This window comes from Bos indicus x Bos taurus, chromosome 12 (assembly GCF_003369695.1).
Source record: "Bos indicus x Bos taurus breed Angus x Brahman F1 hybrid chromosome 12, Bos_hybrid_MaternalHap_v2.0, whole genome shotgun sequence".
Classification (NCBI taxonomy): domain Eukaryota; kingdom Metazoa; phylum Chordata; class Mammalia; order Artiodactyla; family Bovidae; genus Bos; species Bos indicus x Bos taurus.
The window spans coordinates 25,003,923-25,030,498 of NC_040087.1; the positions used below are offsets into that span (position 1 = coordinate 25,003,923).

The following is a 26,576-nucleotide window of genomic DNA, read 5'->3' on the forward strand; positions in this document are numbered from 1 at the left end:
TGCTCGCTGTCATGATCTAAATCAGAACCCCTCCACCATCTGCTCAGGAAACAGTTGCCCAGAGATGGGAGGCGGTGGGTCAAGTCGAGCACATGTGTATTATGTGTTCAAGTAAGATCAAGGGTCTAGCCAAATCCAAAGTGACATCCCTCCCCCCCAAGTTTTTAGCAATGAAAGAAACCAAGAACAGTGGTAAAGACAAGAGGAAGGATCCCTCAGGGGTCGGGGCATTCAGTGGATCTCAATAAAATGTCTAGCAAGGCTGAACAAAACAGGTTTCATAGCAGCCCCCGCCTGGAGATTTCTCACTTGAGAAATGAGGACGATATGTGTTGTTGACTCACAGGACGTTTCTTAATAGTTTGGAAATAAACCACTATAATCAGTCTTCACCATCCCTATCCTTGGAATAGGATAGGGATCCACCATCCCTTGGTCTTGGAAAAAGAAAAATCCAGTTTGCTAATTCCTGATATTTAAACTTGAAAGCGTTCCCATAAGACACTGAAGACTTTTTAGACACGTCCTTGCCCCAGGCCTGAGCTGTGTGAGGTCCAGGGCAAGCGGAATGGAACTGTAGGTGGGCTACCGCTAGTGACAGGGTCTCCTGAGGCCCCGCAGGGCACCTTGGGGCGGCCCATCGCCATCCCACCGGTTCCCCGGAAGTCCCCCCCAACCCCCACCCCGACCTGGTGGGGCTGGCGGCAGGGCCACTTTAAGGGCGGGTTGTGGGCGGGCGCCCCGCAGCTGGGGGCCCAGAGCCATTGGCGCGGGGCTGGCAGCTGACGAGGCAGGCGGGCTGCCAAGCTCCTCCCGCGGTGAGGCTGCCCCAGGACTCGCACGTGCGCAACGGGCCATGGCGGCCTCAATTACCGGCCCGGAGTTCGGCCAAACCCCGGGGCAGGTAAGAGGCTGAGGAGGAGGAGGAAGGGGAGGCAGCTGCGTTTATAACGGCGCGCGGGCAGGCGCGGGGCCGACCCCGGGGGCCTTTGCGGGGCGCGAGCCAGTCCAGGACGCCTCCCTGGCAACCCGGCCGGCTCCTGGGAGCCCTCGGCGGGCGCCTGCCCACCTCGAGGCCGAGGACGCGCTCGGTCATCTCAGGAGCGGAGGCCCGAGGAGGGAAGGGGACCTGGCCGTGTTGTCGTCACAGAGTCACCCCCTCGAACTCTCGACGTTCGCCCATCACAGACTCATTTTCGGGGTCCCGGACCACCGGTGGGGCGACCCGAGGGCGAGACGTCTTGGGCTAGTGACCAGATAAAACAGGAAAGGCAGTTTTTATGTTTTCGCCTGAATCCTGTATACAAAAGTTGGTTCCACACGTTTCAGTTTGGATATGGAGGCTTTTAGTCACCATCTTGAATACGGGAAAGTTTATCTTCAGGTCTCTAGTCTGCACAACTCGGATGCCTTTTTTTTTCTTTCACTTTGCTCACTGGCGGGTTGTCCGGAGTGTCCTTGCACACCCCCGACCCCCAAACTGGCTGACGCCTGTCGAGACCGTCGCCATTGGTGGGAAAAGGCGGCTGCCCTCCTCCCACATTCTCCCACCCTATTCACAAATCTGCCCCTACCCCAGTCTCGGGGAGGCGCTGGGGCGGGGGGCTCACCTTATTTACCATCCCCTCGGCAGAAATGCAGAATCATTTTTGTGACTCATTTTCGATAATAATGAAAGGTGATTAGCAGCTCACCAGGAAGGAAAGTGAAAGTGAAAGTGAAGTCGCTCAGTCGTGTCCGACTCTTTGCGACCCCGTGGACTGTGGCCCACCAGGCTTCTCCGTCCATGGGATTCTCCAGGCAAAAATACTGGAGTGGGTTGCTATTTCCTTCTCTAGGAGATCTTCCCGAACCAGGGATCGAACCCAGGTCTTCTGCATTGCAGGTAGACGGTTTAACCTCTGAGCCACCAGGAAGGAAGCATAAACTAAACCCAACCCCACCCCACCCTAGGAAGCAAGGCGAGCTGGCGTTGACTTTCTTTTATTTCACGTCTTGATAAATGTGAGAGGGAAACCTGGGCGGTGTCGAGTTTTGAATCCCTGAGAGTGTTATACATACTCCAGTCTCTACAAACTCCTTGAGAACAAGCTTTCTGAACCGAATTACTACCACTCGGAAGTGGACCATGTTTAAGAGGTTTTTGTAATTCTTTCAAAATGGAAGCACCTATCGGGCTTCCCTCATAGTCTAGTCGGTAAAGAATCTGCCTGCAATGCAGAAGACCAGCGTTCGATCCCTGGGTCGGGAAGATCCCCTGGAGAAGGAAATGGCAACCCACTCCAGTATTCTTGCCTGGCAGGCTACAGTCCATGGGGTTGCAAAGAGTCGGACACGACTTAGCGACTAGAGAGAGAGAGATTTAAACTCAGGAAAAACAGTATTTTGAGGATATATGATTCGGCAGAGCTGCACACAGTGGAATTCTGAATAAAATATCTCATGCCCGAGTAGTTAGTACATAGATGATTGCGGCTTTCCGCCCTTAAGAGACCCTGAAGCCCCAACTGTACCCTTTGAGCAGCTTGCTCATTTCTCCAGCTAGAGCTGCTTAAAGCCCTGACTCCTGGAGAAACTGGTGACCAGCAAGCGCCCCGGTCAGGGCACGAGCTCCCCCAGCTGCTGCTGATTGTCAGCGCTGCTCCCGGTGATAAGAGTGACATAAATAACAGCTCAGTAAAATGCAGGAGCCATTTGCTTTAAGCACTTCAGCACCTGCTGTTACTAATTAAGGGTTTAGCCTGCCACAGATTGCAAATGGAAATCCAGTGTTTTAAAAATGGCAGAGACTGGCGTGCCCTGCCTGTTACCCTAATCTTAGTAATCAGAGTGGATGAAGAGCGTGGGTGATGATGGTGTGGCATTGTAAAAAAACTGCCCACACTTAAGGGAGCTACACCAAGGTATTTATCCCTGAGTGCTGGAATTAAATGCTTTTTATTTTCTCTTCGGACTGCTTTGAAGTTTCCAACCTCCAGCAATGAATATGTATTGCTTTTGTTAAAGGAGTGCAGTAAACAATTCAGATAGGAAAAAAAAAAAAAATTTCCACCAAATGAAGCCCAGCATCAGTTCAGATTGTGATGCTCACAGGTGAAAATCTTAGAGGTACTAAAGGCAGTTTTCCAGAGCTGAATATACTAGAACGTTTTATTCATTTTCCTTTTATTCTTATCAGTGGATACTTCTCATCACCTGTGCTCATATTACACCATCAACAAGATATTTTTAACTGTATAAATATTCAAATTTAAGTTGATTAGAAGCTCTTCTAGACCTTATAAATGTAATAAATGTGATAAGGCTTTAAAAAAAAAAGTTCTTCAGTTAATTTGAGTTACTTGGGGACAGTGGGGCAGTATTCTGATCTGATTTAGGAACGTTCCTCGTGTGCTGATTTTGTGGGGCAGAGATGGAAGCTTTTGGCAGGAGAATGAATCAGTTCTTCTCAGATCGGCTTTATTTCCTGCCCCTCTGTGTCCTGTTACAAGTTGCAGAAAGGCGCATGAGGGGTACTTTGCTTCCTCATCTCTTTCAGAATCTCTTTCCACCTCTCCTCAGTTTTTCCCCAGTACCTGGGTTCTGCCCGTCAAAGCTCGCTCTTGACTTTTCTCCACAAGACTAGCTGAGGAATTCTAGAGAACTTAGAACTGAGCCTTTGAGCAGAATATTGCGGTGAGAAGCAATAGAGCTATTCACGTTAGTAACTGATGCACATTGTTCAAAACTTAACCTGCATTACCTGTGGCTCAAATAATGAAGACAGCAGTTTGGTTTAGGGCTATTTTCACTGCCTGATGTGGACACATTTTCCTTCTAATTCTACTCTCCCCTTCCCGTCTCCTTGATTTGATGAGTTCCATGTGCTCAAATTTGGTGTTACCTGGGATCATAGGGCAGTACTACCACCTGCAGGGCATTGTACAAACACTTCTCCTTAACAATAGTCCTGTGATTTAAGTACTATTACCCTCCCGGCCAGATGAGGACTTCAGAGGTGCATTACTCAGAGATGCTAGTTAGTGACTGAACAAGGCAATGGATGCTGTTATACCTACCGTGAAAGCCTTTGCTGCAAACTGTCAGGATGTTAAAAAAAATATGTTGTATATTAACACATATATATGAAATCTAGGAAAATGGTACTGATAAACCTATTTGCAGGGCAGGAATAGAGATGCAGTCATAGAGAACCGATTTGTGGACACATTGGGGGAAGTAGAACATGGGATGAATTGAGAGAGTAGCACTGACTTGTTTATACTATCATGTGTGAATTAGATAGCTAGTGGGAAGCTGCTGTACAGCACAGGGAGCTGAGCTCAGTGCTCCAGTGGGGTAGGGTAGGGGGTGGGAGGGTGGACCAAGAGACAGGGGATATATGTGTACATACAGCTGACTCACACTGTTGTACAGTAGAAGCTAACACAACATTGTAAAGCAGTCATACTCTAATTTTTTTTTTTTTTTTAAGGATCAGTAACAGCTTTAGTAGAACTGATCTTCCACTATATTCCCTGTCTTGCAAGGATTGAAAGCCATTCATTCTTAATAGTGAAAAGAAAAAAAAAAAGATTCCTAGGATGTAAGAGAGCTGGTCTGTCTGTCCACCTTGAATTCCCAGCACAGCATCTGCCCTGGAGTAGGGACTCAGTAAATACCAATGGTGAGAGTACTGAGACATCAAGTACATTTAAGCAGATGCAATAAAAGTGGCAGGAGGTCTTAAAGGAAAAAAGAAACTTTACTACTAGAAAGGTTTGCAAGTGGTTCATAGCCCAGGACATCCTAGTTGATACATGTTTTTTAGTATAATAATTAATAGCACCACCTTTGTTCTCATGAGTCTCAGTTTGGAAGGTAAATTAAATGGTCACCCCATCTGTAGCAGGCACGTTACTTTTGGACATTCATAGGTTGCTTCAGTTAACCTGGTTAATTAAAAAACAAAAATCTAGTTACTCATTTTAGGACCCCTTGTTAATGATTGTTTCACTGCTTGGCATTTGGTTCACAAGTGATTGTAATGGTATAAAAGAAACCCTGTGCCCCAGTGGAGGTTCACAAATACTCTTCACTCAAAAGCAGCATGGTGGCTTAGAGTCCTCCAAGTATTAATGGAAATGAAGAATGTTTACAAAATTAAAAGGAAACACTCTAAAAGGGTCCTGATACTCTCTACTGTAGAAATTCCAGATTTCAAAATTCACTTAAGAGTGTTATGCTGTCTTCTTAGAATGTAGAAGGAGGACATGAAGCTGGTGACATGAGTTGATATTAGGCTATGAAAGGCCTAATATCAAATAATAATATTGAATTATTATTCTGTTTAAACTAGAGTGGGGCAGGAGAGTGGGATTGGCTCATGATGATCAATTGAGCACACCTATCGACATTCCGGCTTCCCCAGTCTACCTGGCAAGAGTTGCTTAACAGTGTGCTGATACCTTTAGCAAGTAAATATTGAAAAGACAAAAAAAAGCAGAGGTGGTGTTCTAAATTAGAAGTCCATGGAGAGGTATATTTCAGTTCAGTTGCCCGGTCGTGTCTGACTCTTTGTGACCTCATGGACTGCAGCACGGCAGGCTTCCCTGTCCATCACCAACTCCCAGAGTTTGCTCAAACTCATGTCCGTCGAGTCGGTGATGCCATCCAACCGTCTCATCCTCTGTTGTCCCATTCTCTTCCAGCCTTCAGTCTTTCCCAGCATTAGGGTCTTTTCCAAGGAGTCAGTTCTTCATATCAGGTGGCCAAAGAATTGGAGTTTTATCTTCAGCATCAGTCCTTCCAATGAATATTCAGGACTGATTTCCTTTAGGATTGACTGGTTCGATCTCCTTGCAGTCCAAGGGACTCTCAAGAGTCTTCTCCAACACCACATTTTAAAAGCATTAATTCTTCAGCACTCAGCTTTCTTTATAGTTCAACTCTCACATCCATACGTGACTACTGGAAAAACCATAGCTTTGACGAGACGGACCTTTGTTGGCAAAGTAATGTCTCTGCTTTTTAATAAGCTGTCTAGATTGGTCATAACTTTTCTTCCAAGGAGCAAACATCTTTTAATTTCATGGCTGCAGTCACCATCTGCAGTGATTTTTGGAGCCCGCCCAAAAAAAGTCTGTCACTGTTTCTACTGTTTCCCCATCTATTTGCCATGAAGTGATGGGGCTGGATGCCATGATCTTAGTTTTCTGAATGTTGAGTTTTAAGTCAACGTTTTCACTCTCTTTCACTTTCATCAAGAGGCTCTTTAGTTCTTTGCTTTCTGCCATAAGTGTGGTGTCATCTGCATATCTGAGGTTATTGATATTTCTCCCGGCAGTCTCGATTCCAGCTTGTGCTTCATGCAGGCTGGCATTTCTCATGATGTACCCTGCATATAAGTTAAATAAGCAGAGTGACAATATGCATCCTTGATGTAGTCCTTTCCTGATTTGGAACCGGTCTGTTTTTCCATGTCCAGTTCTAACTGTTGCTTCTTGACCTGCATGCAGATTTCTCAGGAGGCAGGTTAGGTGGTCTGGTATTCCCATCTCTTGAAGAATTTTCCACATTTTGTTGTGATCTACACAAAGGTTTTGGTGTTGTCAATAAAGCAGAGGTATACGTTTTTCTGGTATTTTCTTGCTTTTTTGATGATCTAATGGATGTTGGCAATTTGATCTCAGGTTCCTCTGGCTTTTCTAAATCCAGCTTGAACATCTGGAAGTTCACAGTTCATGTACTGTTAAAGCCTGGCTTCGAGAATTTTGACCCAAGCTTGCCCGTGAGTGTCCAGGAGTCTCTGGTGGAGGCGTGGGAGGGTGGTGGCCTGCTGCAGGGTTGGGGGCACTGAGTATAGCACTGCCTGCATGGGACCTTTTGAAAGAGGTCGCCATTATCTTCATTACCTCCACCATAGTTTGGCCTCAGGTCAAATAACACAGGAGACCCAGGTTTGATCCCTGGGTTGGGAAGATCCTGGAGAAGGAAATGGCAACCCCACTCCAGTATCCTTGCCTGGAAAATCCCATGGAGCTTGGTGGGGTACAGTCCATGGGGTCACAAAGAGTCAGACATGGCTGAGCAACTTCTTCACTTCACATAACTGGGAGGGAATACAGCCCCACCCTTCAGCTGAAAATTGGATTAAAGATTTACTGTGGGTGGCCCCACCCATCAGAACAAGACCTAATTTCCCCCTCAGTCAGTCTCTCCCATCAAGAAGCTTCCATAAGCCTCTTATCCTTCTCCATCAGAGGGCAGACAGACTGAAAACCACAATCACAGAAAACTAACCAATCTGATCACATGGACCACAGCCTTGTCTAACTCAATGAAACTATGAGCCATGCCATGTAGGGCCACCCAAGACGGATGGGTCATGGTGGAGAGTTCTGACAAAACCTAGTCCACTGGAGAAGGGACTGGCAAACCACTTCAGTATTCTTGCCTTGAGAACCCCATGAGCAGTATGAAAGGCAAAAAGATATGACACTGAAAAATGAAGTCCCCAGGTCAGTAGGTGCCCAATATGCTATTGGAGATCAGTGGAGAACTCCAGAAAGAATGAAGAGATGGAACCAAAGCAAAAACAACACCCAGTTATGGATGTGACTGGTGATGGAAGTAAAGTCCGATGCTGTAAAGAACAGTATTGCATAGGAACCTGGAACGTAAGGTACATGAAGTGAAGTGAAGTCACTCAGTCATGTCCGACTCTTTGTGGCCCCATGGACTGTAACCTATCAGGCTCCTCTCTCTATGTGATTTTCCAGGCAAGAATACTGGAGTGGGTTGCCATTTCCTTCTCCAGGGATCTTCCCTATCCAGGGATCGAACCCGGTTCTCCCGCATTGTAGGTAGATGCTTTAATTTCTGAGCCACCAGGGCAGGTAAGATACATGAATCAAGGCTACTTGAAAGTGGTCGAACAGGAGATGGCAAGAGTGAACGTTGACACTTTAGGAATCAGCAAACTAAAATGGACTGGAATGGATGAATTTAACTCAGGTGACCATTATATCTACTACTGTGGGCAAGAACCCCTTAGAAGAAATGGAGTAGCCCTCATAGTCAACAAAAGAGTCCAAAATGCAGTACTTGGATACAATCTCAAAAATGACAGAATGATCTCTGTTCATTTCCAAGGCAAACCATTCAATATCACAGTAATAATGCTGAATAAGCTGAAGTTGGACGGTTCTTGAAGACCTACAAGACCTTCTAAAAATAACACCCAAAAAAGATGTCCTTTTCATTGTGGGATACTGGAATGCAAAAGTAGGAAGTCAAGAAATACCTGGAGTAATGGGCAAATTTGGCCTTAGAGTACAGAATGAAGCAAGGCAAAGGCTAACAGAGTTTTGCCAAGAGAACTCACTGGTCATAGCAAACACCCTCTTCCAACAACAAAAGAAAAGACTTTACACATGGACATCACCTGCTTTTTCTAAAGAAAATGAACTCTATCTGAGTCCTGAGCTCCTGGTATTGGTAGTTTCCAGATGTCTACAGCTGACAAGAATGGAAGGAAAGCCAGCTCTCTCTACCCTGGAGGGGAAAAAAAAAAACAAAGTGCTTGGTTTTTAGAGTAAAGCCTACCTTTATTTAGACAAATAGCCAGTCCTAGTCTTGTTGCTGTCCAGCCTTTCTTCCACCATCCCTCCCACTCACATCAAACCCACAGTCGGTTGTTCCTTTAAAAGAAATAATAACTGGGGAAGCAGACCACCCCACCTTCAGGGAAAACTGCTCACACTGTTTCAACTGAGTCCTTGATTCATGTTTATGTTTGGATAACCAAGAATGGCAGACAACCGTTCCAGGGATAGGTGATAAAGGTGGTAGGAAAAACTTTAAAAATTTCTGATTTGTATCTTTAGAGGGGATATCATATCCTAAAAATTGCAGACTATGATCAATTATCAAAGGAAAAAAATATTAGAAATGAGCAATTCACATTAAATTAACTGAAATTGTAAAAATCTTTAGAATAGGACTTGGCACCCCACTCCAGTACTCTTGCCTGGAAAATCCCATGGATGGAGGAGCCTAGTAGGCTGCAGTCAATGGGGTCGCCAAGAGTCAGACACGACTGAGCAACTTCACTCTCACTTTTCACTTTCATGTATTGGAGAAGGAAATGGCAACCCACTCCAGTGTTCTTGCCTGGAGAATCCCAGGGACGGGGGAGCCTGGAGGGCTGCCGTCTATGGGGTCGTACAGAGTCGGACACAACTGAAGTGACTTAGCAGCAGCAGCAAAGCTTGAGCTAGTAATATGAACAATAAACTTAAGTCTCTCAGAAGTTGAGACATGAAGGATCAATTTAGGATGCCCAGCATCTAACAGACTGTTCCTAAGGACAGTGACAACAGGAGAAAATGACCAAAGAAATAATAGAAGGAACTTTCTAGAGCTGAAGATCCATTGAGTGCCAAGTGAGCTGAGTAAGGCCCATACCCAGACACATCCTAGAAAACGATCAGAGTCCACAGCATGAGAGAAAAGCACTAAAAGAAAAACAAGGCAGCCTTTTCTTTTCATCAGCAACTCTGGATGCAAGAAGGCAATGACTCAGTATCTTCAGAGATAAAGAGATTCTAACTTGTTGGAGTATTTTGATTAGAAAACTAGCATTGAATTGTGGTCCCTAATGCCACCAAAGAACATAAATAAGGAGTTTTAACTCTTAACATTGTAGGAGCAACAGGAGGGAAAAGGAAAATTTGCTCAGCCTAACAGAAAGCTTGGGAAAAGAGAAACAAAATTATAGTGAATGAAAAACCTGAGATACAAATGAAAGGAGTAAGACCATTTCATGTTAAGTTATAAATGTTTCACAATTAATTAATGTTAGTAATTAATTACATTATATTGATTACCTTAATTAATGGTCATTAACTAGTGCCATTAATGTAATTACTTATTAAAAACTTAGTAATTATATATAAAAAACTGAAATTTGATGGAAAAAACAAAAATTCAAATATATGTTACTTGCAAAATTCATACAAAATCAAAATGGTAAGGAAAGCCTCAAAATAAAGGGGTGCAAAAAACTAACTGCTGAATATCAGAAAAAAATAAAATTTCAGATGAAAAGCATTAAAAAAATAGACATATTTTATATATAGTTTATTCTCAATATGGTTAGTAATATATGATATGTATATGTTAATACATACTGAATAAACATAGATCACTATATAGTATATATTAAGTATTACAGTTACATATTTGTATGAATATATGGAATTATTAGGAACCTTTATGTACCTAATCCATAGTTACACACAGAGTCTCAGTTCAGTTCAGTCGCTCAGTCGTGTCTGACTCTTTGCAACTCCATGAATTGCAGCACGCCAGGCCTCCCAGTCCATCACCATCTCCCGGAGTTCACTCAAACTCACATCCATCGAGTCGGTGATGCCATCCAGCCATCTCATCCTCTGTCATCCCCTTTTCCTCCTGCCCCCAATCCCTCCCAGCATCAGAGTCTTTTCCAATGAGTTGGCTCTTTGCATGAGATGGCCAAAGTACTGGAGTTTCAGCTTCAGCATCATTCCTTCCAAAGAACACCCAGGGCTGATCTCCTTTAGAATGGACTGGCTGGACCTCCTTGAAGTCCAAGGGACTCTCAAGAGTCTTCTCCAACACCACAGTTCAAAAGCATCAATTCTTCGGTGCTCAGCTTTCTTCACAGTCCAACTGTCACATCCATACATGACCACTGGAAAAACCATAGCCTTGACTAGACAGACCTTTGTTGGCAAAGTCTGTAGTTAGAGAAATCGATGAATTGACAAACCATATTTAGAGAGGGACAATTTATACATCTGCTTCATAAACTGAAAAATCAAGTAGACCTAAAGTAAGAGAGACAGCAATGAACAAGTTTAATCTGAAAGCTATGTAAAGACTATATGCCCAACGGAAATATGCAGTTTTTTTCAAATATCCATGTAACATTAAACATCGTATATTAAGTCACAGAGAAAATACCAACCAGTTCTAAAAAGTAGAAGTCATGTTGGGTACATCCACTGATGACAATGCACTGAAACAAGAAATGAGTCAATAGCCCCCAAAATTAAAGGAAAAAACCACTAACCACTTGACAATAACTTCATTATATAGGTGTTTAACATTTATTTTACTAGTAAGCAGTAAAGAACAAAAAAGGCAGTCTAAAACTTAACTTTATAAAGTAACTTCAAGCCGAGATTTCACTGACAAATTTTACCCAAACTTCAAGAAGCTGATAATTTCTTCTTTTATAAAATATTCAAGACCGTGAAATAGTTTTTAAGCTTTCTATTTCTTCAAGGCTGGCATAACCTTGATACCCAAGCCAGATAAGTCAGTACCATAAAACAAAATTATATCCAGTTTTACTTATGAACATAGATGCAAAAATCTAAAATAAAGGAATTGAATCTGTTTGCATTAAGCATAGGTTTATTCCAGTAATTCAATGATGACTTGACATTAGGAAATCTATTAATGTAATTCACTGATGGATGACAGGAGAAAAAAATACAATCATGTTGATACTGAAAAAGCTGTTGATAAATTTTAACACCCATTTCTGATTTAAAATTCTTAGCCTCCAAATAGAGAACTATTGAACTTGGTTAAGGGTATTGACCTTCAGTAGTGGTAAAAACATTTGAAATATTCCTGTTATAGAAAGTCAGGAACAAGACAAGCATGCTCAATTTACTCCTGCTATTTACTGTTGTTTTGAATGTCCTGTGTGTGAATGTTAAGTCGCTTCAGTTGTATCCAACTCTTTGCAATCCTATGGACCATAGCCCTCTTGGCTCCTCTGTCCATGGGATTCTCCAGGCAAGAATACTGGAGTGGGTTGCCGTGCCCTCCAGGGGATCTTCCCAACTCAGGGATCAAACCCACATCTTTTATGTCTCCTGCATTGGCAGGTAGGTTCTTTACCACTAGCGCCGCCTGGAAAGCCCTTTGAATGTCCTAGCCATGCTTTAAGATCAATAAGTAAAAGACATAAATTCTGGAGACAGGGATAAAGATGTCATTTTTAAAAACTATGTGATAACCTACCAAGGAAATCAAAGAATCAGCTAAAAAATATTGGAACTAAATGGAGAGTACCTTAAAGTACTTGAAGCAAATTCCTTATACAGAAATTGATAGTGCTTCTCTCTGTCAGCTATAATCAATCAGGAAGTATAGTGAGAAAATATATCTCTTTGACATTGATTCTGAAATCTTGAAAAATCTAGGAATCAATGTGTGAAGACACTTGAAAAATCTATGTGAAGGTAACTAGAAAACTGAAGCTCCAATATTTTGACCACCTGATGTGATGAACCGACTCATTGGAAAAGACCCTGATGCCGGGAAAGACTGAATCCAGGAGAAGACTGTCCTAGAAGATGAGATGGTTAGATGGCGTCACCGACTCAATGAACATGAGTTTGAGCAAACTGAGAGATGGTGAAGGACAGGAAATCTTGGTGTGCTGCAGTCCGTGGGGTTGCAGAGTCAGACATGACTTAGCCACTGAGCAATAACAACAAGAAAAATGAACAACATAAGACCAGATTTCTCTGAGTCATACTTCCTAAATAGGGAGATGTAATACCATAATGATAGTCCCTAATTAATCTTAAAAATAAATGCCAACCTTAATCAAAATTTTAACAAGACTCCTTATGGAACTTGACAAGCTGATGATAAAATTCTGTAGGAAGAAACATTGTGAGAAAATATCTAAGGACCAAATAGAAAAATAGTAAAGAGGGAACCATATGCTCTAGCAAATATAAAATATAAAGAGCTAGTAATTAGTGTGCTATTAACCAGGAATAGACAAATAGATCAATGCATCAGAATGAAGTCCCCCAAAATTTACATACATACATACTTATATAATACATATATATGGCATTTGAAACTATTAAGAGAAGTTTAGCTTATTCATTAATGCTGTTCTTTGACATTTTAACTGGGTTGTATTTAATGTCTGTATAGAATAAAGCACGGAAATGAAAGGTGAAGATGGAAATTCTATTTTTTCTAACTAAATGTGCTTGAAAATATCCCCAAATGAAAATAAAGAACATTTTTTATTCCTAATCTTGGAATTTGAATAGCATGTATATTCCATTCAAAGAACGGATTTGGTTTGAGTATTTCTTAGAATTGGGAGATTTAAATCTTTCTCTGTTCTTTGAAATGTGTGTTTCATAAAAATCAATGATACATTCCAATTAAAATATTTTAAATGAAAAAAAATCATATTTTCTAAACAGCAAGACTGCAAAGGCCATGCTATTTACTAAGCTATCTTTCTGGAGCCTTTGATGAAGTATTATTAATTTTCTATCTAAAAACATTCTACTAATGCCTTTTATTTAGATGTACTCTAAATAGTAATCATTTAAAATAAGCATATAAACTTGTATGAACAAGCAAAAAAGTAGTATTAAGAGAAACAAACTTTAAAATTGCTACTTCAGTTCAGTTCAGTCGCTCAGTTGTGTCCAACTCTTTTCGACCCCATGAATCGCAGCATGCCAGGCCGCCCTGTCCATCACCAACTCCCGGAGTTCACTGAGACTCATGTCCATCAAGTCAGTGATGCCATCCAGCCATTTCATCCTCTGTCATCCCCTTCTCCTCCTGCCCCCAATCCCTCCCAGCATCAGACTCTTTTCCAATGAGTCAACTCTTCGCATGAGGTGGCCAAAGTACTGGAGTTTCAGCTTTAGCATCATTCCTTCCAAAGAAATCCCAGGGCTCATCTCCTTCAGAATGGACTGGCTGGATCTCCTTGCAGTCTAAGGGACTCTCAAGAGTCTTCTCCAACACCACAGTTTAAAAGCATCAATTCTTCGGCGCTCAGCCTCTTCACAGTCCAACTCTCACATCCGTACATGACCACTGGAAAAACCATAGCCTTGACTAGACGGACCTTTGTTGGCAAAGTAATGTCTCTGCTTTTCAATATGCTGTCTAGGTTGGTCATAACTTTCCTTCCAAGGAGTAAGCGTCTTTTAATTTCATGGCTGCAGTCACCATCTGCAGTGATTTTGGAGCCCAAAAAAATAAAGTCTGTCACTGTTTCCACTGTTTCCCCATCTATTTCCCATGAAGTGATGGGACCAGATGCCATGATCTTCATTTTCTGAATGTTGAGCTTTAAACCAACTTTTTCACTCTCCACATTAAAATTGCTAAGCACCTAATAAATGCTTTCATCCAGGACATTCAACATTTTCAAGTACAAATTTTGTGGCGAGTTCTTTCTCAAATATGAAACTTGTACATTGTAATCACTCTGTTAAATAAAAGCACATTTTGTACATATACACATGTATATACATATGTGTGTATATATATATATGTGTGTGTGCACACACACACATATACACACACACACATAAATCATGTGGGAGAGGCACCAGCTTGGTTCTGTCATTAATAAACAGGTTTTCCAGCAGGGTGGACAATTGGAGAACTGGACCAAAAGAATCTTATCTGTTGTTAATAGGATGAGAAAGAGACTTATAGGACAACCACATATTTGCAAGCAAAACTTTTAAAAATAGCATGACTTTCAAATCTGTTCAATACCTAGGTTCTAAGGACGTGAGATGAATAGCTCCCGCCCTTGATGTATGCTTATAGTTGGCCATTCAGTCCAGCTGAATAGTCAGTCATTGGCTGTTTGTAACCTTTGTTTATTTTCTCATACATGATGACTTGTTCTCTATGCCTAGACATTGTGTGTCTGCTTTTTTCCTTCTCTTTCAGGCAAATATAGACCTCTTATTAGTGGGCGATGTCACAGTTCAGTACCTGGCTGATACTGTACAGAAATTATTTTCAAATATAGCAAAAGTCACCATCATCATTAGCGATGTGAAGAAGGCAGCAGCACTTGTGGATGACTGCACATTTGACATGGTTTTCCTGAAGCTGACTTCTCCACCAACTGCTGAGGAGCTGGAAGTGGTCAAATTAATTAGGTAAAATCTTGACTCTATATCTTTAGAATAGTTTTTATTAAAACTTGCTCCTATAAAAATCCTTAGAAGACGATACTATTCTACTTTAATTTTTAAGGTGAGAGATGTTTTCAAGGGCAAAATCTCTATATATGTCTTTGTTTTTACTGCCAGTTTGGCATACTATTATAAGAATTGTCATTTCAACTTAAAAAGTAATAGGTGAGGGTATAAGAATTAATTGGTCATAGAAATTTATTTGGTATATAATGCTTCCCTTAATTTGATAGGCACTCCTTTTTAATATGATGTCATTAGCATGGCATATCTTTTCAGAGTTCATTAATTGTTATAGCAGATACTAAAGCAGGTGACCACTCTGGGTCATGGTGGCTGTGGGCTGAAGGTGTCTCTTTCAAGAAATGTCCTGATGTGGAAGAGCCATGAGGCTCTCTGTATCCACTGAGTCCAGGTCAGTACCGATTCCATTACTCTAGTTTCATCCAGCAGGCCCATAGACGTTCTTCTGTTTGACCCACTTTATTCTGGAGATCTGGAGTCTAGAGGTGAAGAGTTAGGTTCTTCCTTGCCTGAGTACCTATGATTTTGAGTCATTTAGGATGTTTTTAAATAGGGTTAGGTGAGATTGAATGTATTTCCCTTCTGTGAGAAGACTTGGTGATATATGTTTAGGGGCTACTCATCATTATAGGGGAGGTCTTTCTAGACTGAAGAAGGAAGTCCAGAGCAATACTGTAATCCCAGAATGAAAAGGGGCAAGAATATTACATTAGGAGAAAAGAAAGATGGGACTGGGAAAAAGCCAGAGCCACTGGTTACTAGTTAAAGACAAAACAGAAGACAGACCCTGCTCCTGGGTTTCTTGGAACTTTTGGTCATACGAATTTCATTGGCTTTCTACTCAGAATATGAACTAAACAAACCAGGCAAATTACCTCAAATAGGATTTCACTTCCAAAACGTAGTGTGTACAATCTTCTTTCTGAAGATATGCCTATTTTACTAATACATCTTTTCAAAAAGTCTCCTAAACATAGAGTACCTCTCATTGAAGGTGCATAGTAATCTCTCACTTATATAGCATTTTAAAGAATTTACAACAGCTTTATGAGGGCAGGGCTTCGTCATTCTACTCAGCAGATTAGAAACCTGAGGCTGAAGTGACTTTCATGAGATCACATGGCTTGTGTTCACACAACTCAGACTAGAATTCTTTATTCTTCCCTTCATGTTCTTTCTTCTAGAAGTCTGTAATGGTCTGGCTGTTTACACCTCTGAGATCCCATAAATGCCAAACTGACTCCAAACTAAACACATCATTCTGGAAGAGCAGTGGACCAGCTGCGTGGCTGACCTGCTCCATCCCAGGGGTCAGAGTCTAGCCGTGCTCCTCCAGAGGTGGTAAAGGCCTCATGTACGCACAGGGTTGAGGCTACGTTTTGAACAGGATAAGATTAAAGTTATGTTGAAGAACAGGCTTTACGTCTAGTCACAGTTGTTAAAAGCTTCAGGGACAGAGGAGAGAGCCTCTGTGATCCTTCCCTCTGTGGATTTTTTTCTCTGCTCTAAATGCATAGCTTAAGATGTGTTAGCAGAGAGAAGAAGGCAGATAAAGGAACTATATATACAGACATGTATATGATAGTTCGGTCATTTTGCTGTAAAATCATTTTTTTGAAAAGGAAAAAAAAAGAATAATTTGTCGAGTACACTTGAATTTGGTTTTCTCTCTCTCTCTCTCTCTTTTTTTTTTTGTCTCATTATGTTATTCTCAATATTCAGTTTAGGTATTGACTAATACTAGGTATTCTGTACTTTGCTCTAGGTATGGGTGGGTGAGCATATCTCAGAAGGACCCTGAGTCCTAACTTTTGTGTTCCTCTTTGAAAAAGGGACAAAGCAGTCTTTATGGACGCTTTGTGTTTCCTGATACTGACCTCAGCAGCTGGAAATGTCTCTGAAATTCCCTTTCTTGTCCTCAGAACTGTTATGACTTTATGACTTATTTATACCCTTATGGACCATGTTTATATTTTGAGGCTATACATTTTCTTAGGATAATGAGTCTCATGAACAACTTGCCCCATTTATAAGGCATTAAATCTTTATCTTTCCTAGAACACTTTATCTCATGAGTTTTGGGCTGACATTAAATGACTAAGCCAAGATAAAGGGTTTCAGCTTAGCTTTTATACGCTGTATTTTGGATTTTTCCTCTTAGAGCTTTGTTGTTGTTCTGTTATATCTCAAAACCTGGAAAGGTTCAGGAAAATATGGAAGTATTTACCTTACTCTTCTCTCTTTGGGAACTTACGTGCCCTGCCAGTAAGTAAAGAACTTAACTATAGCATGAAACTGGTCCATGTTTATTTTCAGTGTCAGGGCACATGATCACAAATGTATGTATATCTATAATACATATCAATTTCTATTGAAAATAAGAATGAATGTACTCTGTTAGCTATATAAACTTCTTTTAGGATAAAATGCAAGCCAGCTCATTAAAAAGATTTTAAAATTTATTCTTACAGAAGAACTGTGATTTTGGCCTGGGACTAATCATGAAACAGTTTTAAATATTCATAAAAATAATAGTACTTTATACCGTGACATCCTCAAGAATGATGGCACGTCTCGATCATAGATTGACATTTCTAGTTGAGTTCAGTTCAGTCAGTCATGTCCGACTCTTTGCAACCCCATGGACTGCAGCACGCCAGTCTTCCCTGTCCATCACCAACTCCTGGAGCTTGCTCAGACTCATGTTCATTGAGTCAGTGATGCCATCTAACCATCTCATCCTCTGTCATCCCCTTCTCCTCCTGCCTTCAATCTTTCCCAGCATCGGGGTCTTTTCCTATGAGTCAGTTCTTCACATCAGGTGGCCAAAGTATGAGAGCTTCAGCTTTAGCATCAGTCCTTCCCGTGAATATTCAGGACTTATTTAGGATGGACTGGTTGGATCTCCTTGCAGTCCAAGGGACTCTCAAGAGTCTTCTCCAACACCACACTCAGCTTTCTTTATAGTCCACCTCTCACATCTGTACATGTCTACTGGAAAAACCATAGCTTTGGCTAGACGGACCTTTGTTCTCAAAGTAATGTCTCTGCTTTTTAATATTCTGTCTAGGTTGGTCATAGCTTTTCTTCCAAGGAGCAAGCGTGTTTTACTTTCATGGCTGCAGTCACCATCTGCAGTGACTTTGGAGACCCCCAAAAATAAAGTCTGTCACTGTTTTCACTGTTTCCCCATCTATTTACCATGAAGTGATAGGACTGGATGCCACAATCTTAGTTTTCTGAATGTTGAGTTTTATGTCAACTTTTTCACTTTCCTCTTTGATTAAGAGGCTCTTTAATTATTCTTTTTGATCTTGATGTCATTTCATGAATACATTCTTACTGAGCCAGATGAACTCAGATACCACCCAGTGGTAAAGTATTTTAGGATCTCAAGATTCATATTCTTGGTTCCAGAATTTCAGGAGTGTTTGACCCTTGGCACAGGTCAGTTCTCAAAACTGAGCCAAATTCAAAAGGCAGATACTTGGTAATTCAGATGCATCCAGACACTCCATCTTACAAAGGCCAGGACAGAACATCAGAGTATGTTGCAGACTCATCCACTGTGCTTGCATCCTGTTTTGCATTGTGATTTTCCAGTCCACAAACTTTCTCTGAGGTCCTTCAAACTCTTGTGATTCTCGTGAGCTCAGAGCAGTACAGCAATGGAGAGGGAACACAAAATGTGCTTCCATCTGCTCAGTCAGCAAATCAACTTTGATTCAGATTTCATTTTTTCCCATATAGATCCAGTTGTCTGATCAGTTAACTTATTATTTCATTAAGGAAACCCAGTCTCATGAGCCACAGGTTGTCCTGTTATGTTCCCAAATTTCAGGACATCCTTGACTTGACATGCTGCTCAGAAAATCCCGTTAGCCAGTCTGCATGACCTGAATTCTTGACAGTAAACACTATAACAACAAAACATCTAAGTAGTTTTTCTAAAAGCATTATTCTATAAGAACTGAGGAACATTCTAGATGTTTATTGTTTCTAGCATCACATAATCTGGTGAACCTGACTTAGGATTGCAGCAGAAATTCTTCTGACAAAAAGCGCACTGTGAGCAGGACACACCAGCCTTCACTAATTGACTGGAAGAAATCATTACATTTTATTACAGGAGCCTTATTAGTAGCAAGTAAACTCACAGTTTTCATATTTATAGAAAAACTCTTAATTTTCTCACTGAAAATGGTTGTTGTTGTAATTAATTAATAAAGGATATTACTTATTACAAAAACCGAACTAGACCATGCCAGGTTAATTTGATTGCATTGGGCCCACAGGCAGCATAATGGAAACAGTACTCAGGGAGGTTGCTCCTCAAAAATGACACTGGCTTTTGTCTTTTGAAATCCTTGTGCTATAAAGGAAGTGCATTTTAAAATGTCCCCTGGCTTCATATGGACTTATAGGAACCTTTTGGTTTTCCTATTAGATGATAGATTTCAGAGGCCAGCTGGGTTTTCCTGAGGTTCTTTGATCATCAGAGTGTACAACTCAGCTCAAAACACCTTTGTATGATCTTTTTAATTTTTTGTTCCAGCTACCAGGGATTGGACTTGGGGATGGGGACCAGGCTGGGGTGGGCACTGCTTCAGTGTGAGCGTATAGCAGCCTCCAGTTCCAGAGGTTGCTGGAGATGGACATGTGGGGGTGGACACTAGAACATTAATACCCAGTCTTGCGTATGGAGGAACCATCATGTCATTTAAGCAGTGTATGTGGTGAAACAAGGGGAAATAAATTATCCCCCAGCAAGCTGAGATTTTTAAAATCTCAGGAGACCCCAACTGAGAAAGTGTTCATAAGGTCTCAGGACCTGCAGTTTGGCTTTGGTAAGTGAAAGAAGTGGTATCAGTTGAGGTGGAAGGAGATTTTTGTTGTATTTTGGTGTTGCCTAGTTTTGCATTAAGGAACATTCATTTAGTGGAAAGAGGACCTTTTTTGGTGACCCTGGATACTAGAAACTCTTTCAGCTTATTGATTTGTACAGAATGTGATTGAGAAGCTGATCTGTGGACCAGAGTGTTGGATTCTGGGAACTCGATTGATTGCTGGGGTTCCTGTACAATTAGGGCTCCACCGGCAGGGGAAGTGTTTGGGTTGGTAATTGATTCTGTTCTCTTGACAAAAATCCAGGAATTCCAACTCCATCTGTAAAGCTTGAAATTCATCAGGGTATAAAAATCCATATATCCAAATCTGACCTGTTTTCTGGTCAGTAAAATCAGTTGAAAAGTAGAAACAGGATTATTTCTAAAAGGAGAGAATCTGTTTTTTAAAACTTCTCTAATTCTAGAATATTTTAACTTACTATGATGTATTTTTTCCTGAATCTTGAAAGTATTTTTTATTTCAAAAGTTGGACTAAACTACCCACTAAGTTTCTATCTGTTCAGTCCGTTTGTGCCTCCCACCTCATCCTGTTATCTATACGCCTGGTATACTCTACACTTTTTCATCACTTACAAAATAGATATGAAAAGCTTACATCATGGCAGGGGTTATTCTCTCCTCCTTACGCCCATTGTCCACACCACTCCCCGCTGTCCACAGCACACCGTGTGCTAATGGGCCTTTCTTAGTGTCATGTCAGTCTGTGGTCAGATTCTACCGTCCCTCCCACACTTGCCTGTTTTGATAGTAGAACAACTTCCTGAGCTTTTCATTTCCTTCATAGAAACCATATGAGATTTCCTCTCTTCTTTCCTTTCTTTCCTCTCTTCTCTTTCAGCCCACATTCTCTTTCAGAATTCATAGCAAAGAATCAACCCTGAATAGATCTGTCTGGTGATTGTCACGTTTTAACAATATCCTACTTGTTTGACATAATTGACTTAGTAAATATTCTGAATCATTTAAAGAAAGTTCTTAGTATGTCTCAGTAATTATTTCTCTATCAACTCTTGCCTGGATAGCTTACACTGCGGTCTCTCAGATGTATTCTGTGCCACCTTCTGTCAGTTCACCCCATTGTAGGTAGAGTGGTCTCCCAGAAATGCAAAGATAATCATGTTACTCCCAAGCTTAACAGTTTCCATTGTCCATCTTATTTTATTTTTTGCTCATTTTAATGAAATACTGCATCTTTAACTTGGCCTAAAAGGCCTACTATAATCAGACTCCAGCCCTGCCTGCCTGTCTAGTCTTGTCTTAAGTGTTTGTCCTTCAGAAGCTCTGTACTAGAGCCATCCTGGACTTCTTTTACTTTCTGGAATTCACTTGCTTGTTGCACTCCCAGGCCTATGCATCTGCTGTTCCCTTTCCAGAATGCACTTTGCTGCTTGTCTGCTTCCCACCCTCCCACAGCCCCTGCCTTTCATGTGGTTCCTCCTAGCCAGTTGGGGTACCTCTGCCTGAAGCTGCAGAGCAGGTTGGTGCCCAGGCCATGCTCCCCTCAGACCCCACAGCTTTCCTTTGCAGCACTGGGCACAGAGTTGCCACTGAATTACTCAACTACAGGCATTTGCTCAGTGTCTGTCCTCCACAAAAAAGTGTTGACTCCACGAGGACAGGGACTGGTCTGTCTGTCTATTCATGGTATCCCCCAGAGTCAGCACAGAATCTAGCACACAGTAGGCTCTCAGTATGTATGGCTCAGATCTATATACTGTGTGTAATGTAATTTGGAATGTAGAATAGAGTATGTTTACTTTCAAATGCAGATATAAGATGACCAAATATTATTCAGTGGGGGTTCTTCCAGGTCTTGTTTTAAGGAGTAAATAATAACCATATATATGACCATATACTAATAAATGATGCTTTACATATTTAAGAATAGTTTGTCTTCAACAGTTTTAGCTGTTCTCTTTAAAGTCAGGTTCACAGTATTATTCTCCTTGGAAAATCATTCTCTTTTAGCTAATGCCAATACTCAGTATTCACCAAAGTATCAGAATTCCACCTTACTGAATTCCTAAGTGTAGTTAACAATAATGCCACAATTAAAAAAAAAAAAAACATGTTGGAAATCTTCAAGTGTATAGTACAATGAACTTCCAAGTGCCCATAATATTAATAGTTATCAATATACAGCCAATCTTGTTTCATACCTACCCTCTCTTACACCTCCTTTTCCAGCCTCCCATCCCTGCTCACTGGTAGGTTATTTTAAAGGCAAGGTGGATACTTTTAAAGCAAATCTAAGACATCATTTCCTTTTATCCATAAGAACTTGAATAAGTACCTAAGATAAGGGATCTTTAAAAAGCAATACCAATAATCACACCTAAAAAATTAATAACAGTTCCTTAGTATTGTCAAAAATCCAGTTGGTGTTCAAATTTCTCTTGTTTATCTTATGATTTCTTTTTTAAACTGTGAGTTTTATACAAATGAAGATTCAATTTTCCTTTCCTTTTGATTTTTTTCTTTTTATCTTCTCTTTATGTGTTTTATAAAGGGGCCATTTGTCTTATAAATGTCCCACATTCCGATTTCATCCCCATAGCATCTTAAAAAATATTCCTCTTTTTTTTTAAATGTCTTGTAAACCTGTAGTTAGATCAAGAATCTGGATACGGTTTTGGCTCTTTTTTTTTTTTTTTTTAAGTGAGAATAAAAGTGGTCCATCGTACATTCTACCTAATACATGAGTGGTATTTTCAAATACCTGAGCCGTATTCCCAAAACTATCCAGATCATCAAAAACAAAAGTCAGCAAAAATGTCACAGTGCAGAGGAGCCTAAGTAGCCTAATCACTAAATGTAGTGCAGGATCCTGGATGGGGTCCTGGCACAGGAAAAATAAGTACATTAGGAAAAACTAAGGAAATTGGAATAAAGAATGAGCTTAAATTAATAATAATGTATCGATGTTGGCTCGTTAATTGTAAGAAATTTGCTAAACTAATGTAAGGTGTTTGCAGTATGGGAAATTGGGTTTGGGGTATATGGAAAATCTACTGTTTTCATATTTTTTTTCTGTAAATGTAAAATTATTCTAAAGTTAAAGGTTTATTTTTAAAAAGTCACCTCTCTCTCACTTACCCCATGCCCAGTTTTAAACAGCCTGGCATTAGTGGTTGCTATAGAAATGAACTGTAAAAAGACTATTCTTATTAACAGAGTGAACTCCTGCTCAGAGTCATTTTGCCTAATGACTCAGAATTTGGATTTTCTTGCCCATTAAAAGGAAACAGAGAAGCTAAAGCATCTATTATATATAAAACTTTAAACAGAGCAAGCATGAGTTTCAGAATATCCCCTTCCTTTGTACTTTTCAAATAATCTGTAACTGTACTGCCCACCTCAGCCACACACTGCAGAACCCTCTTTGTACAATTGTGTGAAATCAAAATACAACATCTTCTCTTGTAAATTGAAAAAAAAATCCTTCTTATCCCTAGGGCTTCCCTGGTGGCTGAGGGGTAACAATCCATCTGCAGTACAGGAGATGCAGGAGACTCGGGTTTGATCCCTGGGTCAGAGAGATCCCTTGGAGAAGAAAATGGCAACCCACTCTAGTATTCTTGCCTAGAAGATCCCATGGACAGAGGAGCTTGGCGAGCTACAGCCCATGGGGTAGCAAAGAGTCAGAAATGGCTTTGCAACTGAACAACAGCAGTCTTTTCCCTCACTGATTTAAGATGCTGCTGTCAGTAAATTTCCATATTAACATCACCATTTTAAATTCTAATGAAATAAAATCACCCTAGTGTAGTTACTTCCTAATAAGCTAAATGTATGAATCCCAAGTTTTTTAATGTTGATTTTGCTTCATTTTAAACTTCTTTTTTCCCTTTCAGATTTGGTGAGGAAAAAAATACACATTTGCTGTTTGTTTTTATAATCCCTGAGAATTTTAAAGGTATGTGCCTGTTGGGTATATTATTTGTTTTTTTCTCCAAGTAGAAATCATAAGGTCAATATTTAATACAAAGATTCTTAGGTTGTGTTTCAGAGCACGGAGCTGATATTGCTTTAACCGAACCACTAACAACGGAAAAAATGAGTGTTGTGTTGAAATACTGGAAAACATATTTCGCACATACTGGTGAGTGCAAAACGAGTTTCCAAAGGTTTGAAAAATTGTAATTAAAATTCTGTGAGAACTGTTTTTATACATTTGGTTTTCCACTGATGCATTTTATATGTTGAAGATTAACTGCATTCTCTATAGTATAAGGACATATAATCCTTGTTTATCATAGTCTGAAGAAAACAACACACAAGAGACAACACTACACATGGGTATCACAGATGGTAAATACCAAAATCAGATTGATTATATCCTTTGCAGCTGAAGATGAAGAAGCTCTATACAGTCAGCAAAAATAAGACCAGGAGCTGACTGTGGCTCAGATCATAAACTCTTATTGCAAAGTTCAGACTTAAATTGAAGAAAGTAGGGAAAACTACTAGACCATTCAGGTATGATCCAAATCAAATCCCTTACAATTATACAGTGGAAGTGACAAATAGATTCAAGGGATTAGATCTGATAAACAGAGTGCCTAAAGAACTACAGATGGAGGTTGGTAACATTGTACAGGAGGCAGTGATCAAGATCATCCCTAAGAAAAAGAAATGCAAAAAGGCAAAATGGTTGTCTGAGGAGGCCTTACAAATAGCTGAAAAAAGAAGTGAAAGGCAAAGGAGGAAAGGAAAGATACACCCATCTGAATGCAGAGTTCCAAAGAATAGCAAGGAGAGATAAGAAAGCCTTCCTAAGTGATCAATGTGAAGAAATAGAAGAAAACAATAGAATGGGAAAGACTAGAGATCTCTTCAAGAAAATTAGAGATGACAAGGGAACATTTCATGCAAAGAAGGGCTCAGTAAAGGACAGAAATGGTGTGGACTTAACAGAAGCAGAAGATGTTAAGAAGAAATGGCAAGAATACACAGAAAACTATACAAAAAAGACCTTCATGACCCAGATAACCACAATGGTGTGATCACTCACCTAGAGCCAGACATCCTGGAATGCAAAGTCAAGTGGGCCTTAGGAATCATCACTATGAACAAAGCTAGTGGAGGTGATAAAATTCCAGCTGAGCTATATCATATCCTAAAAGATGATGCTGTGAAAGTGCTGCACTCAATATGACAGCAGATTTGGAAAACTCGGCAGTGGCCACAGGATAGGAAAAGGTCAGTTTTCATTCCAGTCCCAAAGAAGGGCAATGCCAAAAAATATTCAAACTACCACACAATTGCCCTCATCTCACACGCTAGCAAAGTAATGCTCAAAATTCCCTAAGCCAGGCTTCAATAGTATGTGAACCAAGAACTTCCAGATGTTCAAGCTTGTTTTAGACAAGGCAGAGGAACCAGAGATCAAATTCCCAGCATCTGCTGGATCATAGAAAAAGCAAGACAATTCCAGAAAAACGTCTACTTCTGCTTCATTGACTACGCCAAAACCTTTGACTGTGTGGATCACAACAAACTGTGGAAAATTCTTCAAGAGATGGGAATACCCGACCACCTGACCTGCCTTCTGAGAAATCTGTATGCAGGTCAAGAAGCAACAGTTAGAACCGGACATGGAACAACAGACTGGTTCCAAATTGGGAAAGGAGTACATCAAGGCTGTATATTGTCACCCTGCTCCTTTAACTTCTATGTAGAGTACATCATAAGAAATGTTGGGCTGGATGAAGCACAAGCTGGAATCAAGATTGCCGGGAGAAATATCAATAATCTCAGATATGCAGGTGACACCACTCTTATGGCAGAAAGCAAAGAAGAACTAAAGAGCCTCTTGATGAAAGTGAGAGAGGAGAGTGGAAAAAGTTGGCTTAAAACTCAACATTGAAAAAACGAAGACCATGGCATCTGGTGCCATCACTTTATGGCAGATAGATGGGGAAGCAATGGAAACAGAGACTTTATATTTTGGGGCTCCAAAATCACTGCAGATAGTGACTGCAGCTATGAAATTAAGACACTTGCTCCTTGGAAGAAAAGCTATGACCAACCCTAGATAACATATTGAAAAGCAGAGACATTACTTTGCCAACAAAGGTCCATCTGGTCAAAGTTATGGTTTTTCCAGTAGTCATGTATGAATGTGAGAGTTAGACCATAAAAAAGGCTCAGCACCAAAGAACTGATGGTTTTAAATGGTGGTGTTGGAGAAGACTCTTGAGAGTCCCTTGGACTGCAAGGAGATCCAACTAGTCAATCCTAAGGGGAATTAGTCCTGAGTATTCATTGGAAGGACTGATGCTGAACCTGAAGCTCCAGTACTTTGGCTACCTGATGTGAAGAACTGACTCACTAGAAAAGACCCTGATGCTGAGAAAGATTGAAGGCAGGAGGAGAAGGGAATGACAGAGGATGAAATGGTTGGATGGCATTACTGACTCAATGGACATGAGTTTAAGCAAGGTCTGGGAGTTGGTAATGGACAAGGAAGCCTGGTGTGCTGCAGTCCATGGGCTCGCAAAGAGTCAGATACCACTGAACTAAACTGAACAGAGCTGAAGAAAACAGTGTGAATAAAATAAAGGGAAACATATGTTCTCTACCTGTGGAGAAAGTTTGTCTTCAAAGGTT

General features: G+C 40.7%; 1 protein-coding gene across 1 annotated transcript in view; it reads left to right on the forward strand.

The window, feature by feature from the left end:
* The first annotated feature begins 856 nt into the window (after positions 1 to 856).
* SOHLH2 (spermatogenesis and oogenesis specific basic helix-loop-helix 2) overlaps positions 857 to 26,576 on the forward strand; it is a 40,706-nt gene continuing 14,986 nt past the window's right edge. Inside the window, exons 1-5 of the mRNA XM_027557058.1 lie at positions 857 to 904; positions 2,542 to 2,676; positions 14,782 to 14,996; positions 23,819 to 23,880; positions 23,962 to 24,066. Coding sequence (XP_027412859.1) covers positions 857 to 904; positions 2,542 to 2,676; positions 14,782 to 14,996; positions 23,819 to 23,880; positions 23,962 to 24,066 — 565 coding nt within the window. The remainder of the gene's footprint in view (positions 905 to 2,541; positions 2,677 to 14,781; positions 14,997 to 23,818; positions 23,881 to 23,961; positions 24,067 to 26,576) is intronic.